The sequence below is a fragment of the Indicator indicator genome, chromosome 11, assembly GCF_027791375.1.
Source record: "Indicator indicator isolate 239-I01 chromosome 11, UM_Iind_1.1, whole genome shotgun sequence".
NCBI classification, from domain to species: domain Eukaryota; kingdom Metazoa; phylum Chordata; class Aves; order Piciformes; family Indicatoridae; genus Indicator; species Indicator indicator.
The window spans coordinates 5,511,443-5,527,950 of NC_072020.1; the positions used below are offsets into that span (position 1 = coordinate 5,511,443).

Genomic DNA, 16,508 nt, shown 5'->3' on the forward strand with positions numbered 1-16,508 from the left:
TTAAGTACTGCTAGGATGCCTATGCTGGTTATGTAGTGCAAAATTAATCTCATTGAGATAATAGTTCACTTTAACTGCTTCAGCATTATCTGAATTGTATTTCACACTAGTGATGGTCTCCTGTAACAGAACAGAGATCTCATCATTTCCACATGGATGCTCAGTGCACAGTGGAGCAGTAGTTCAGTCTTGATATATTTGTACTACGAAAAGAAATAGTTTACTTTCTGGGAAGTGGAGGCTGTGGGTCCTTAATCCAGCCCCGCTTTGGATAACATGAAAAATATTAGAAGGAAGAAAAAGTCAAAGGAAAAGCCTGATATTCTTTATTTTTTTATCATTTTAACAACATGAGTAAACTGAAATCTGTAAGCAAAGCAATTACATGAGGAGGGTCTAATAAAGTTGTTCAAGCTACAACCTACTTTGACCGTTGAATCAAACTGAATAAAGCAGGCTGGTGTGATGGGCTTTTAGCTTCCACAAACATAATTGTCAGTGACATCCTTTGCTTTAATGGCAGTGGTATCCTGTGGGCTGCGAGTTCCATAATCAGCTGAAAGTGAAAAAACAACAACAAAAGAATACAAACTGGTCACTACTACAAACAGGAGAATGCTGAACTCTGTACTTGCCCCAGTCCAGCTTCTCCCTGACCTGAGCAGTCAAAATTCATGGATCATATTCTCAGAGGTTCCATGGCTTATGGTAATTAAAGATCTTAAAAAAACCCAACCAGGGTATCCAACTACAGGTTGGACAAATGTTAGGAGTCTGAACTATAGTTCTTCACAAAGGGTGCACTCAGTGGTCCAGAGTCTGTCCTCAGACTTTGGGGATAACTCCTGTGCTTCAAAACAGAGCTTGCCCTTCAATATTTCAACTGTACAGTGGGAGAGAGAGGGAAGGCATCATGTACCCAGGCAAGAAGCACTGCCATAGCTGCTCTGCAGCCATCAGTGCAGCTCCCAGGTGGTGTAGCAGTTTTCTAATCTCACATCACAAATCTCCTGGAAAGTGAAGCTCGCAGACCTGCTGGTCCCAACCCTCATCCATCCATGGCAGTACTGCACACCACTCATCTCCAGTCCATCAGGAATATCTGCACAGCTGGATTTGGGGTCTTCTTCCCTTTTGGCAGCTTCTCCACACCTCAGCATCTACCACCCAGCCTTAGGAAACCTGAGAACCACCCTAGTTCTCCTGCTTCCAGTAATTTCACAGCTCCTTGCAGGGAGCACATCTCCATGTATGTACCATGCTTGATTTCAAGGACATGTACCTGCTTTGTTCTCCATCCAGAAGGCAGTGATATGCAGCAATGTCTTTCTCCAGCTGTTGTTTGCTGGTCAGCAGATTTTCACGATCCCGCTGCTGCTGCTCGGTCTCTACTTTGATTTCTCCCATCTCTGCCTCCAGCTTGGAAATGACAGAGCCCAGATTCTGCAGTTCAATGTCGTGCCAGTGCTTGGCATCATATAAAGAGTTCTCCAGACCCCTCTTCTGTAAGGGCGGGAGAGCAGACATTAAGACAGTCAGTTTTCAGATGCTCCATAGTGATCTTATTGAGGTTTGGCCAATATCTCTAGTGAATATGCTTATGTGGAGATAGAATAGTTTGAGAATGTCTTCCTTTAGATAATTTGGAAAATGTGTATTGTCATTACGCTGACCTGCTTTGGGTACGAGTCAGATATCCTCCACTGTTAAGTACTACTCACCCAGCAATCTCAGTGAGATTATTATTGAGTCTGAAGACACCAAAGATGGCAATTCAGGGCCCAGGTGTCAAATGTATTATACTTAGTGCACCATGTGAGTCAAGAAGAGCCCAGAAATGTCTAGCAGCTCTGGGAAAAGTACCCACCGAAACCCAGGATTTATACTTAAGTCTACAACTCAAGACAGGAATGTTTTCCTCAGGAGGCCTGTTGAATTCTGCAGAACGTACCCACTGAAACGCTTCTATTCCTTACCAAGGTTCTCAGAGATTCAGTTTCTGCTTGCAAGCTCTGTATTTTGCAGGCAGTTTCATGGAACTCGGTTCGGAGGCCCTCCACCAGCTCCTCCTCCTGGGTTCGTGCGGCAGCTGAGGTTTCAGCCTGTTGCTGGTAAAAGATTGTGATTGTTGTCACAGCCTAGTTTCCTTACATACCCAACTGACAATTAATACTGTCACAGTTTATGGCAGTTATGATTCTTGTATATTAAATCCCCTGGTTGAACAATTCCACATACTTCCTAGTGTCAAAATGATCATCTTTTCTGTTCTGTCAGTGTAAGCCAGCTTACATGTGTGTCAACAAAAGCTGTTCAGCTTTCATACTAGTCGTTAAATTACTTAGAAAGTATTGCTCTAATTCTTTGTTTTGTAGCTATACTGTAATATTTTTTACAGTTAAGTGTTTTCACTTAGTCTATTAGATTTCAGAAGTGTTCACACCTTAATTTTTTACATAGCATTGTACTCTAAATGAGTTGGCTGCTAACATACAGGGCTGTCCATTGAACTTACGGCTTCAGCTCTGCCAAAATACTTCAGCCAGCCACTTTGGAAAACTAGTGAGCCTTCTTGACAGAGAAAAAGCTGCATTAAATGGCTGTTCAGAGTCAGCTTCAGGAGAGGAGAGGACTCTTAAAGGGAATGGGTGTTATCTGTTATCATCACTTTTCATTTCTAAGTTAATATCCACTTTTCCCACTGCTGCTGAAGGAAAACATTTCAAGAAGTCCCCAGGGAGTCTGCAACTGTATAATTAGTGTCAAGCAATACATGTGACCCTTTTTTATAGACCCCTGTAAAATGTTCAGTGGAGGGATGGCTCTAGCAAGAAGAGTAACGACTGTGGCTTATCCTACACAGAAGGTATCCACTGATTGAGTTAGTTTTCCTTACTCAACATTTCAGAGCCCTTAGAAAGTTCCCACAGATACCTGTGATATCAGCACAGCCATTTCCACTGCTGATTAACTCTTGTGCATCCCAAGAAAGCCACCAATATTTGTGTTTTCCCATGGACTTGGACCAAAATCCTTTCGATTTTTAACATCTTTTTTTTGTTTGAAATGAAAAAACAAAAGCCCAACCCTCCAAGTCAGAGCAGAGTATTTGTTTGTGTCAGAGCCTGTTCTGTTGGAGAGGGTTCCAGAGTAGCTTACCTTGGTACGGAGCAGGGCACCTGTCTCAGCGCGATTCTTCTCAATGTCTCTCTCCCAGTGGATTCTTATTTTTTCAAGTATGTCATCCAGGCCACTTCCCAGGGGCACATCAAGTTCTTCCAGCTGAGATCCAGCAAGCTGCTTGTATAATACCTTCACATCCTTGAACAAAAATATCAGATATGAAAGAAGGTGAACTGGACAATTGAATGGTAGCTTCAGAGGGGTTCAAGCAAGAAACACAGAGAGAGTAATTAAGTTTTGTCCCAAAAGGTGTCTCTATGTTAATGATTTAGTGCACTGGAGGGTTTCCTCTTCAGCTGTGAATTTGCCTTGCTTCTGCATGAGGAGTCTTGTTGCAGATCTGGGGTACTGGAAGTGGTTTCCCCCTTGGTGGAAGGAGACTTAAACCCTGCACCAAGGCACTGCCTGGAGCAGCCCTCTCACAGTGGCAAAATTCTTCAACAGTCAGAGCTTGACAGATGCACACTGCACACCTGGGACCTGAACACACCACAATGACATTGCCAGCAAAGCTGCAATGCTGGCCATTGTGTCAAGGAACTAACAGCTTACAACAAATCAAACCCTGCTCTTCCCTCTCTGCTGCACCACACAATGATGTAGATGTGCATCTACTGTGAGATATGAAAACCAGAGGCAGTTCTACAGCAGCAAGGGTGTCAGCCAACGGTGTAAAAGCATTTGGGAATTGTATTTGTAAGCAATGGCCCCTGACAGTGACAACACTGGAGAAAAATGAACGGGAATTACATGAATTATGAACCTGCAAGAGTGAAAGCCTCAAAATGTGTCCACAGCAAGTTCACAAAAGCTTCAAAATGACTTGACATGGATTTCCTAGAAGGGGCATGGGAGGAAAGGAAAGTTGGAATTAGTTCAGGATGTCCTTGTGCTGGACCTCAGCTGGAGTAATTGCAATAGTTGCTTCCAGCCTTTATTATATGACTTCTCTTGAGTCTGGTGCTACTCTCTTCCCCTGGTGCCACTGCCATGGGAAGCTCCAGTCTGTGCTGGAAATGTTTAAGTACTTCAGTGGGTAAAGAAAGGAGCATCCTCCCACCCTGCCAGGGCTCCTTGCTGGTTGAACGCAGAGTGAGAGGAGCTGTTGGCAAGGCCTTGTTCTTGTTATGCCATATAGATGGACAGAAAACAGCATCAGTGCCAGCTTGTCTGCCTGCACAGCAATCATTGCAATACAGGAAGGTTTAAAGGGGACCTTGTGCATTTCTGCCAATTTTCTGGTTTCCCTCTTGCATAAAACAACTTCCATTTTTCTCCTGCCATGCAGTGGTACTGAAGCCCCTGATTATTTTCTGAAAAATGCCAGCCTTGGGGTTACACTCAAGAAAGTAGGGAGGGGATGAAGCAACCTCATCTTGGCATCCCAAGTCTCCATATGCCTGCCAGTGTTGCTGAAATCTTGTGGTCGGAGAACTAACCCAAAAGAAATGTAAGACAGAATAGTGCCTTGCTCCCATGAGCCAGCTCAGTTCACGCTCTCTTTTACATTTGAGGCATCAGCACAACTGCTTACTGTCCCTTCTGTGAGATTAGCATTAGCTCCATATTCCAGCACCCAGGAAGATGCTCAGTTGGATCCAATCCTGAAACCCCTGCTAAAGGGAATAAACCACCTTTATGCAAATAGTGCTGGTGAATGTAATGAGTAAGCACGGAACTAGTGCAAAACTGGTTAAGAGTGGGCTGCCTTCTAGCTCCTGGCCCTGTGACTTGCTTCAGTAGTGTGTGGCTCAGGAGAGACTCAGTTTCAGGAACTGGGCAGCTTGCTAATTCAAGCAGGAGTTTTTCAAAAGAGTCTGGTTAATGGTCAGTTAGTGCAGCAGGACCAGAGCTTGTTCATTGCACACACATTTTCTTTTTACATCTTTGGCTGAGAATTAGAGCTCGCTGTGGAGATGTCCCCACACATGACTCTGCAACACTGTGGCCGTTGTGTGGTGTCTAGCAAGAAACAGAGTGATGACATCTCTTTCATGTCATATTTATCAGATAAAAAAAGAGTCAAATGGAAGTGATTTGGTCATGCCTCAGAGGTTACTGCTTTAAGTTAACAGAGAAGAGAGAAATAGAAGCAGGTTTCAGGAGAATCCTCCCACCCAGCCATGGCAGGCAGAGCTTTTTAGTGCTTGCTTTGCACTAGAGGTGTGATACCAACCGGCTGCAACAGGCACACATTGGCTTTGCAGTGTCCTGAGCCTGGACTTACTTCTTCATGATTCTTTGACAGCAAAGTTAGTTCTTCTTTCATGCTCTCTATCTGACTCTCCAGATCCATTTTAGTTAAATTAGCATCATCAATCACTTTATATAGGGAATTAATTTCATCTTCTACTGCCTTTCTGAATGGCTGCTCATTTTCATACCTGCAGAGAAAAAAAACCCAACCCAAACCTTAATAAAGGCCAGCTCAGCAAGAAAAACCTGCCCTTTTGTTTGTTTGTTTATTTTAAATAATGACACCATTTGTGCTGATTAGCTCATGTGTCCCAGACAGAGGCACAGAAACACTCTGCTCTCACCTTGTCTTGCTGTACTTAACTGCCTGAAGTACCCTCTTATTACCAGGCCAGTTAGCAATCTGCACTGTGGTGGTTAGCAGCCTGATAGATTCCTGAATGAACACAGAGCCATGCAGTCCTTTGCTAGATGTGGAATTTATTTAGACTATGACTGGGGGTTCTGTTTGGCTGGCTGTAAAATGGGCTCTGCTCATTGGTCTGCATAAAACTTTTCAGAGCTATGGTTAAAGAAAACATGCACATGTCACACATTACGGACATGCTGATGGAAGTCTGGTCTCTGTTCCATGGTCCCAGCCCAGCCATAAGACCAAATCCCAGTAGCATCAAAATAAAGAGGAAATCCAAGTGGTTTGTTTGCCAACTAGAATTGCTGTGAAAGCAAATGGCTCATTTTCCAGTATTTAAGATCTTCATTTACTATTAGTTTATCTCAGTTAAAGGCAAGGGCAATCAGTGCATCATATGAGGAGAGACTGAAAGAGTTAGGGCTGTTCAGTCTGAAGAGAAGGCTCTGAGGTGACCTTCTTGTGGCTTTTCAGTATCTGAAGGGGGCCTACAAGAAAGCTGAGGAGGGACTTTTTAGGATATCAGGTAGTGATAGAACTAGGGGAAATTGAATAAAGCTGGAAGTGGGAAGATTCAGGCTGGAAGTGAGGAAGAAGTTCTTCACCATGAGAGTGGTGAGAGCCTGGAATGGGTTGTCCAGGGAGGTGGTTGGGGCCCCATCCCTGGAGGTGTTTAAGGCCAGGCTGGATGAGGCTCTGGCCAGCCTGATCTAGTGTGAGGTGTCCCTGCTCATGGCAGGGGGGCTGGAACTGGATGATCCTTGTGGTGCCTTCCAACCCTGACTGATTCTATGATTCTATGATTTCTGTTTCCTCATCTAACATTTCTATGGTGACCTTTGTAGTGTTGCAGGTTTTGCTTTTCAGATGCTGCAGCAGAACGGTTGTTACTTCCAAACACACTTGAGTGACAGGGAAAACTAAAACTAAAAAGCAAATGGAAGTTTACCTTTATAAAATGCCAACCCCAATTTGAACGAATGCTGACCTCTCAGTCAGAGATCAGTGTCTGTATAACAAAGAGTGACCTGAATAATTTTGCTAGTGCACATTTTTATTACTATCTTCAGAATCTTCCACGATAATGTTAGTATCACAATGGTTTTGCTGTTAGAACCCCCTCCCGAATCAGGTGGTTGAGTATTCAATGTAAAGAATGAGCCCATTCTACTCACTGAGCATTATTCCTTTACAGAGCAAGCATTTGCCAAAGCCAGGTTGAAAAGAAAGTGGCTAGCTAGGTGCCACCACAAGACTACCTGTCTTTAAAGTCTTCAGCACAGGCTTGAATGTTCTCGGTGTGCAGCATCAGACGAGCATTTTCAAGGACTGCTTCGCCCACCTAGAAGACAGAAATAGGAAGACTCAAGCAATGAAGAGCTTCAGCACATTACCTACATGCTCTGTACCTGTATCTTAAGTTTTGATTCTCCAAAGAATCCTTTTGCCTAGAGCTGTTCAAGTGACCCATTCCAGGTAATTTAATCACTTAATAGAAGTTGCCTGCAAATAGGCTGGAATTTGTCACCAAACTGCTCCTTGCTCCTAAGCAATCATCTTCATGTGGGAAACATTGACTGTGATCAGCAGCAGCTGCAAAGGGCAAAGGTCATTACTGTGTTCATCAGACAAGTCTCACTTACATGTTCTAGATACAGTTTAAGTATTACTTATGCAGCTCCTATTCTACTTCCCATATAGGCAGTCCTCTTCAGGGGCGTCCTCCTCAGTGAGCCAAGGAACACTTGTTGCTCATGCCGCCTGCGAGCCGTCCTCAGCTCCCAGAGTGTTGTTTTTCTTCTCTGATGGGTTCTTGTAAGCTCTTGCCATAGGTATGAGACCTGAGAAGCAGGCAGTCTTCACAGATTATTACACCAAATGTGAAATGCTTTGGAAAGATTGTGCAATTAAGACTGTGGTGTCATTGCTATGGCTCTGGCAGATACACCCTGAGGTGTAAGCAAACCTGAAAGGCTGATGACACAGCAGCTGGTTGTGATTCAAGAAGGCTATACAAAATGATAAGAGGGTTAAAAAAGGACCATGCCTGCCCTGGAGTCACATGTGCACTGTGCTATGGCCCTGACTGAACATGTGCTGAATTTGGTACCAGGATCAGAACAAAATCCCCTGAAGCACTCTGCTTCTCGGAGGTGAAATGGGCTGTGTAATATGTAGACATCAAGGCTTTGTCCAGACAAGTTATCTCAAGTAGGATTGTTGCATTAGTATGGTCCTGCCTGATTTTTTCCCTGCTGCTTGGTGACTGGGTGGAGGACATAGAAGGATGAAGCATTTCTATATGGTAATCAGCATTCATCCTCACAAAAAGTGGCTCACTGCTCCAGATATCTTACAGATGCTTGGACAAACAATCATGAAATATGTGAAGGCATCTGATGAGGAGAGAGAGAATCATAGAATCATAGAATCAAGAAGGTTGGAAGAGACCTCAAAGATCATCGAGTCCAACCTGTCACCCTACACCTCATGCCTATCTAAACCATGGCACCAAGTGCCACGTCCAATCCCCTCTTGAACACCTCCAGGGATGGTGACTCTACCACCTCCCTGGGCAGCACATTCCAATGGCCAACCACTCTCTCTGTGAAGAACTTTCTCCTCACCTCCAGCCTAAACTTACCCTGGCACAGCTTGAGACTAGATCTGAACGAATAACCTACTCCCTATAACGAGAAGTCCGTAACGGTTCATGAAATTTAAAGACACTCTGCAGAGGCTTAATCCAGTGTAAAATGCATTTTTGGTTGCAGCAGAAGCAGGGAACAGTTGGTCATTTGCCACTGCCTGGATTTCTGTCACTATAAGGAGACAAACTGTTTGTTAGAAGTGCTTCTCAGTAGTAATCCTGTGGTGTTATTGAGGCATTTGAGGGGATTCTTACCTGTCCCACAGTGCATGTCTCTATCAGAACCCTGGTAATACACTCCTGATGACTGGTGGCTAATGCCAAATCTTCAGTGATAACGTCCAGGGCTTTCCAAAACTGCACACAAACCTGAACCATGTCACGCAAGTGAAAATGGTATGAAAGAATCTAACATTTGGAAGGCTTTGGTGTTGTAGTGGGAGCCTTTTCACCCTCCTGGAAATCTGCTGGGGATGTGCCCAAAGGATAAGTACTGACACGACTGTTTCTGTGGTGAAACCAGGCTTCCTTAAAACTTCTTTCTGGTTTGTATGAGCTAGGAAGCTCTTTCTCAGGATTAAGAAGAAGAGATGTAACACTTCCATCTAGTGGCTCTTTAATCAACAGCTGGATGCAAACATGCAACATTAGTGAGACAGATGCACAGCTGCTTTGCTGACACAGTGAAACACCTAATGCAGCCTCTGCTTTGTGACCACTGGAAATGAGGGGACTTGCAATCCTGCAAGCACTTGGATGTTGCCTCCTCCACTTGTAAAGCAGAAGGCAATGCTGTGCTGCCTCACAGGGCTTCTGATGCTCATGTAATGAGCCAAAATGGGAAAGTATAAAAATACAAATGTTATTACTAATAATAGCTCCTAGGTCAAGTTTTGTCTTTCAACAGCTGGATCTGTGGTGCATAGACACCTTTTGAACATGGCTTTTTTTCAGCTACTGAGCATCTGCAGTAGAAAACCTCTTAAATAGAAAGTAGCACAAATTTTCTTTTTTTTTTTTTTGTGATTTTATGGACATGAAAATGTAATTTTAATTTTTAGAAAAATAATCTTATAAAAATCTGCACTGATGTACTGACCCATTTAATGAGTTACAGCTGCCAACAAGGAAAACCAGCTGCCCCAAGGTGCAGATGCCAGTCTTGATGAAGGGCGATTGTGGTACAGACACATATGGGGAGAACTTATCTCCAGTGACTGGCAGCTTTTGATTTTTAAAAGAGCTCTGACCAATTTTGTCACTGCAAGATTTACTGTGCCTTTCAAATTCCTAGCTATGCTTTATCTATAGCTTTGTGTGGTTTTGCTGTTCTTACAAGCGCCAAAATCCTTTCTGAATGCTGCTAAATTTGTGGCCTCAGGTGTCGCCTGTGATAATGAGTCTCATGGTGTAATTATTCATGTAACGGAAAATTATCTGGCTTTTAAGTTCGCTTCAGATAAAGCGAATGATGCCTCCATGGAGAAAGATCACAAGATGCCATACACAGAAAGAAATGGTGTGTATCAGCCCATTGACTCTAACACGCTGTAACTGACAGCTAAACTGGGCTAAGATGCAGCCAGTGCCTGCTGCTCAGCTGCCAAGCAGTAAACCTCTCATGCTTTCAGCCATGCTTTCCATGTGAGAACCCTTCTCAGAGCCTGAACGAGGAAAACTCCAAGGTACAAGAGTGGCATTTGTTGTCTTGCCTTGGGAAAGGTTGATGCTCATTCCTGCATCCAAGAAAACATGACTTCATCTGGCCATTGAATACTTTATAAGTAAACAGGACTGCATAAAAAATTGCCTGGTTCTTAGAGCAGGAGATACCTCCCAAAGAAATGATCTGTAAGAATTGTAATGGTGCCTGAGCACAAGGAGGAAGCCTCACCCCCACTTCACAGCCTTCTGTGAGGGCAGTCCAAGCTTATGCTGTTGGAGGTGGCTGAGAAGACATAATTAAAGCTGATTGACTGCCATCCTCTCTATGGCATTTGACCAAACTCTGTGCCATTTTGTGGGAGCTCGGGCAGCAGATTGTTATTTTGCCCATTTACAGACGCTAGTCACGCACTGCTGTATTACTGTGTGTTACTGATAATACCCAGTGGCTTTCCTGGCACACAGCAAATAAATTATTGGGTGCAAGTCCAAAAGTGGTGATTCCCTGGGTGCCAGTCCTCTACCTTCTTCAGGCTCAATATTAGCACTGAGTAAATGCTCTCAGTAAGGCCAGGTGCAAAGAAAAGTATCTCTATAGAAAAGCTCAAATTCTCCTACCACTGCACAGGAGTGAGACAAGTGGTCCAAGACATTTGATTCGTTCTTCTGCTTTTGTGTTTACTCCTGTGATCTGAAGTGTGCTATGCGCCATCTCCTACAGAAAATACATCTCTCTGCCTCCCACACAGCCATAACTCAACAGTAATGGAGCCTGAGCCAGCCTCTGCTCTCTGTAAACTCACTGAGATCATTTCAAGCATCCACTTTTCCCAGGTCCTACCCTGCTGCCTGGGAAGCAATCACCATTACAAACAGCAATCCTATTCTGCAGAAGGGACACATTTCATTAGAAATGGATTTTCGACAAGAAGACTAGGATAAAGCCTGGAGAAAAGGAATATACCCAGGGAAAAATGAGATGAGTTTATATTTCTGTCACATGAATTCCTCTCCACAAGGATTTCTCATTTCCCTCATTTCCCGTAAAAATCTTTCCATTTTTCCTGTCCCAGTTAATGTGTGTCCACCTGCTCTGTTCAAAACCAGCTGCCCAAGTACACTATTAATCTGTGATCTAGATAGTGTCTTCTTGTCATTCAGGTCCCTGCTGCAGCAATAGCTCTGACAACAGTGATGAAACATGACTGATTTTCCCTCCCAGGGACCCTCTGTTCATACCCTCTGAGTTTTCGCTGCCACATTTCCGCCCCCAACTCTGTGTTTGGGAGAAATTCTGGCATATAGTTATTGCTGGGAGGACAATTATCTGAAATGCGGGATGCTGGAGCACATCCCAGGAAAGGCAGGAGGAAAATGGGACCTTGTGTCTGCTGTGGCCTCTCCTTACCCCACTGTGGAGATAGACCTGTTGTTGCAGTTCTGATTTTGGGACCAGGAGAAGTACAGTGGCTCTATCCTTCTCACTAGCAGGGTTTGCTTCTTTGTGTTCAAAACCTGTTCCTAACATGGCTGTTAGGATTAAAAAAGCGGCTGCTCCAAGTGGCTTTCTGCCCCAGAACTTTCATAGCTGCTTTGTGTGAATGGCACCAAGAGGTTTTAGGGCTACTGGGTATCTCTCCTGGCTGCACACAAGGGGCTGGCTGGGAATCAAGATGAATCCTCAGATTGTGCAGGAGGCTACAAAACCATGCTATGTCCTGCTAAGGCAGCTGTGGACATCTACAGAAAATCTACTGACATTTTTACTAATTCCACCTAGAAATGTACCTCATTTCTGTTATAACTTGCTCCTGAACACCTCTTACTTTTCCTTCTGGGACCAGTCATGGCACAAGAGTACTGGCTTCATGTGACTGCAGCCATTTTTGTGGCAACTGATTTTGATGATGTTTTCAGAAATGTCATCCTTTTGGTGTTGATGCTGCATGTTTTTGCCAGCTAGCTCCAGGATGAAGGAGTCAATGGGCGTTGGGGCTGGATGAGGTCCTACTTCCATTTTTAGTTAGGTGCTTAATGTAACAAAAGTGAAGAAACCAATTAGAACTGTACATAACATTTTTGATGATATCTGCGAAAGTAAAAATCCACTAAGTGATGCCTTTTTTATTGATTTAATTGAAGTAATTTAGAAAGCAGCATGTATGTGCTATGGTGTTCTATTGGAGAAGTAGACACAGATGATGCAAATGTTTTTATCTTATTTTCTCTGCTACTTGCAAATGCTACTACTGCTAGCTTTATTTTTCTGATTTTATATAAGAAGAGCCCAATATTCAAGCTAGGTTTCATTATGAGCTGATCTTATTTACTCATAAGAATGGGAAGTAGAGGCAAGGTGGCAGGATGACAATATAAAGAAAGGTTAAATGAAAGCAAGCTTGGATGAAAAATTATTACATGAATAAGTTTATCTGTCACTATAGTGCTGGGATTGCACAGAAAGGAAAATCAAAGCAGCCTTCCTAAAGTACCTACCATCCTACTTTTTGGTCTTATCCATAAGCCCTGGTAGTTTTACAGATGAGGTCTACAACTGCAAAATGGAACGGTTGCCTATAAAACTACAGGGTGGATGGTGCCAAGCATTAACCCTCCATCTCACATCAGAGTCTCCGTCTGCCTCAGCGAGGTGATTTGTTTGAGGGTATAGCTTTCCTAAGCACCCCAGATTCAGGACACCCACTGCCTCCAGCAGCTAGTCCCTTCAGGAAGCTTTAGAGGCTCAGCCACAGCAATGTAATTTAGCAACACAAATGATACCAACTGTAAAAGCCAGTGCTTCCTGGGCATTTCTGCCAACGTGATGTTTGTACAACAGCTTATGCTGTTGCATTTGGGGTTCAGACATTTGTAGCCTTCTGGGTGAAGACTTGCCCTAAAAACGCAGCACCCTGACAAAATGCATCCTCTTTCCTATGTCAGAGTAAAACTCTGGCCAGCCCAAAGGAAAGCACACGATTGTCCTGGGGATTTTGAAGTTGCCTTTTGGGATTTCTGGAGACCTGCTGATAGACCTTCTGCACCTGCACAAGCACTGCTGGGAAGGTGGGTGAGTTGCAGGGCTCCAGCTTTTCGGGGTCCCATCCACTCCTGCTGGCTGAGAGCTAAGAAGATGCAACACATAAGGTGCACCAAGACCTTGGAGGACAGAACCCCATGCTCACTGCAAACAGGACATCAGCCTGCAAAGTCTTACTGGTCAGCAAAAGGAACTCTTCCGTGAGGTCAAAGCAAACACCATTTTACACTCCCAGAACAAAACACTTTCCTGGAGAAACCATTGTATGTGCCACACAGAGAGGGTGGGAGTAAGAGTTGGTGGGGTGGTGACAGAGGGAGTTACTCATTTGTAGCCATGTAATTATTATTTTAAAAAACCCAGAGCTTTTGAAAATGTGATTAAGCAAACAAGGGAGTAATGTAAAAATCTGAATTGCTAATGACAAAAACCTCCAAACAACCAAAAACCCCCCAAACCCCAACGTGCTTGTAATAATATCATGTTGAGGGATAAACTAATTCACTCCTAGCAGTTGTCTTTTCATAATTTTGATCCTCACTGTAATAACCACAAAAAAATAAGGAAAACTATCACCCATTGTAATGAGCCCAGACTATCTCGCCTTGGGGTGCATTTCAACTGTTCCCCATGCATAGGACTCCTCAGGCAATTCTCCTGCCTAATAGGCACGTTCCACGGCACGCTGTGAAATGCTAATGCTACTTATCACGAAGATACACGTAAACCCCTCCATCTGGGGCACCGCGCCTTGAACTCAGGCAGCATTCATCACCAGCATCAGCTCTCAGCATTGCTAATGACTCGTAAGGCTCCCACCGTGCCCGCTGCTGCCGACAGTGCTCCAGCGCTCACCTGATGGTAAATCGCTTCCCAGTTCTCCCGCAGCGCTCCCCAGCTGCCCACGCTGGCCGCTTTCTTGTCCAGGTAGACTCTGATGTGCTCTTCCAGCTCCTGGTTGACCTGCTCGAGAGCTCGCACCTTCTCGATGTACTCCACCAAGCAGCCGTTCAGGCTCTCGTAGGAGAGACCTCTACCCTTTTCCAGCCCCGGGGCCAGCGGCAAGGCGGCGGAGGAGCTGCGCAGACCCTGCAGGAAGACGCTGCTGATACCCAGGGCTCTGCGGGACACTCGGGTGCCCAAGCTGCTTACGCCGCCAGTGGGGACGGTTCCTACGTAGACGCCGGGGGGTCTTGACAGGCTCCCTCCGCCCCCAACGCTGACCCGGCGGCCAGGTGGCCCTGAGCTCTCGGCCGTGGTGGAAGAGGGCTGCTGCCCCAAGAAGGACGACCGGCGCCTCGGCAAGGGCATGGCTGCCGCTCCAGCCCGCCGAGCGCCGACGCTCAGCCCGGCCGCCTCGCCCCGTACTGGCGGGAGGGATGTGCCGAGCCCAGCAGGTTGGGGCTCGCCCGGGGTTTCGGCTTTGTGCGACAGCTTTCTGGAACGGGGGCTTTGTGCTGCCCGGGAGCGCCCGTCACATTGTCCAGGCGGCCGCTGGGTCAGCAATCCCATTTCAGGGGAAATCTCCCTGCTGCTGCTGCTGCAAATGTGGCAGATGAAAAGCACAATGGTGTTTACAGGCACAGCGGGACAGGGATTCAGTACCACCTACGTGTTAAAATACCAGCAGTGTTTTCTGCCCTGACACCCAGATGATTTCCTGCCTTTATAGCCACAGGTATCTAGACATATATTACAAATGTATTGCCCACTTGCATCCAGAGTCTCCTGCAGCAAGGTGTCACCTGAAGTTAGCAAAACCCAAACTTTTGAGGAGCCTGCAGGGCCATGGCCGAGCAGAGCCAAGCTAAGCCTGCCTTTTGCTGCTGCAGAGCCTCGAATGCTCCCTCGACCTTGCTGCAGCTTCGGGATTTCTCTGTGCTTCGGCTTCACGACCCAACCGAGGCACATTGCCCCAAACCCAGCAGGTTTGAGCTAGGGATGTCCACCCTTGCTTGGGTGGTTTAATGTCACTTTGTCAGCTGCACTTGGTCCATTCAACAAAGGCCCATTTCCCTGTATAATGTGGCAACAAAGGGAGGCAACTGTGAACTGAAAGACAAGGGCAAAACAAACCTGTATTATTGCAGGCAATGAGGGGGCTTTCCCCTGCTCTTCTTGGTATGTCACTGGTGATCTAGTGGGTAGTTTATTGGTACATAGTGCAGTGGGGCCCTTCATTAGACAATGCTCAATGTGAGTGCAGCGTTTTCTCCGCACACATGGGGATGCTTCCCATCTAGATGTGTTCCAGCACAGGATGCCTGTGTGCGCATCTTTGCAGGCACGCTTGCAATGTGCTGATGCTGGGCATTGCCCTAATGCCGTGGAGGTCTGTACAGGGGCGGCTGGGAGTCTTTGGTGAGGTGCAATACAATTAGAAATCCCTGTCTTCCATGGGTGCCTAATCCTGGCTTGCTGGACTTTGTTTTTAATTTGAGAACTGCAAGATGGCCTACAGGCAGCCTAGGAACACTGCAGCATCTCAAAGCTTGACCAGCGTTTTGGCCAGTTTCTAGGCATTCTGCAGTTACACTGCCGCAGAAACTGTGCTGGCTCAATGAGAGGAATCCTCCAGGATTTCTTACACAACATTTCCAGGGCATTTGCTCTATGTCAAATTATAAAAAACAAACCAAACTTCTTTGCAAGAGCAATACAGCAAACAAATGTGAAAATATGGACCTTGCTCAAAGAGAGGGAATGTCAACTCAGGCAAAGCCATTCCATGTTCCATGCTAGCCTCTCCCTCTAGCAACCTATTTTTAACCCACCATTTAAGCTTTGTTCACCCCACTCTTCCAGCCTGCAATTTAGCATATAACGGACTAGGACTGAAATGCCATTTTACTCTACACAGTGTTTTTGTTCTGAAGTGGGGAAGCAAAGTCTCAGAAAGGAGAGAGGGGAGTGAGGAAACTTGATTCAGTAGTACTAGCAGTCTAAGCACACAAGATAAACAGAACAGTGGGGAAGGGGAAATGTGGTCAGAGCCACAGCATTCAATTGGTGGGAGTCCCTAGTCACCATGTTTCAAGATTTCTGATAAATTCAAAGGAGATTTCTGTTCCTCTGATCGGGACACTTGATGTGCCTTCTTATGAGGCTGTCTGGGCCAGAGTAGAGCCACTGCGAGCCCCACATGTAGTGTGGTTAGGACATTTATGTAGGGGGAAAAGTCATTCTTAGCCTTGCTCATGTAAAACAGCTTTGGCGCTCTAACTGGAACTTAGCTCTCTTATTTAAGTCTGAAGGAAGTAACATAAAAAAGTCATGGGGCAACATTACTACCCTGAGTGGTTTGCCCATGCCTTGCATGTCCCTGGATCCCATGGGTACATTAGGTTTGTTTATCATCCTAC

General features: G+C 45.3%; 1 protein-coding gene across 1 annotated transcript; it reads right to left on the minus strand.

Annotated features, from left to right (window-relative positions):
* On the minus strand, positions 1 to 14,457 carry BFSP2 (beaded filament structural protein 2). Its single transcript, XM_054385124.1, is given in 8 exon segments — positions 1 to 120; positions 1,258 to 1,503; positions 1,977 to 2,108; positions 3,160 to 3,321; positions 5,411 to 5,567; positions 7,051 to 7,133; positions 7,462 to 7,632; positions 14,002 to 14,457. Coding segments are annotated over 8 exon segments (1,527 nt in total).
* Between the last annotated feature and the right edge of the window lie 2,051 nt (positions 14,458 to 16,508).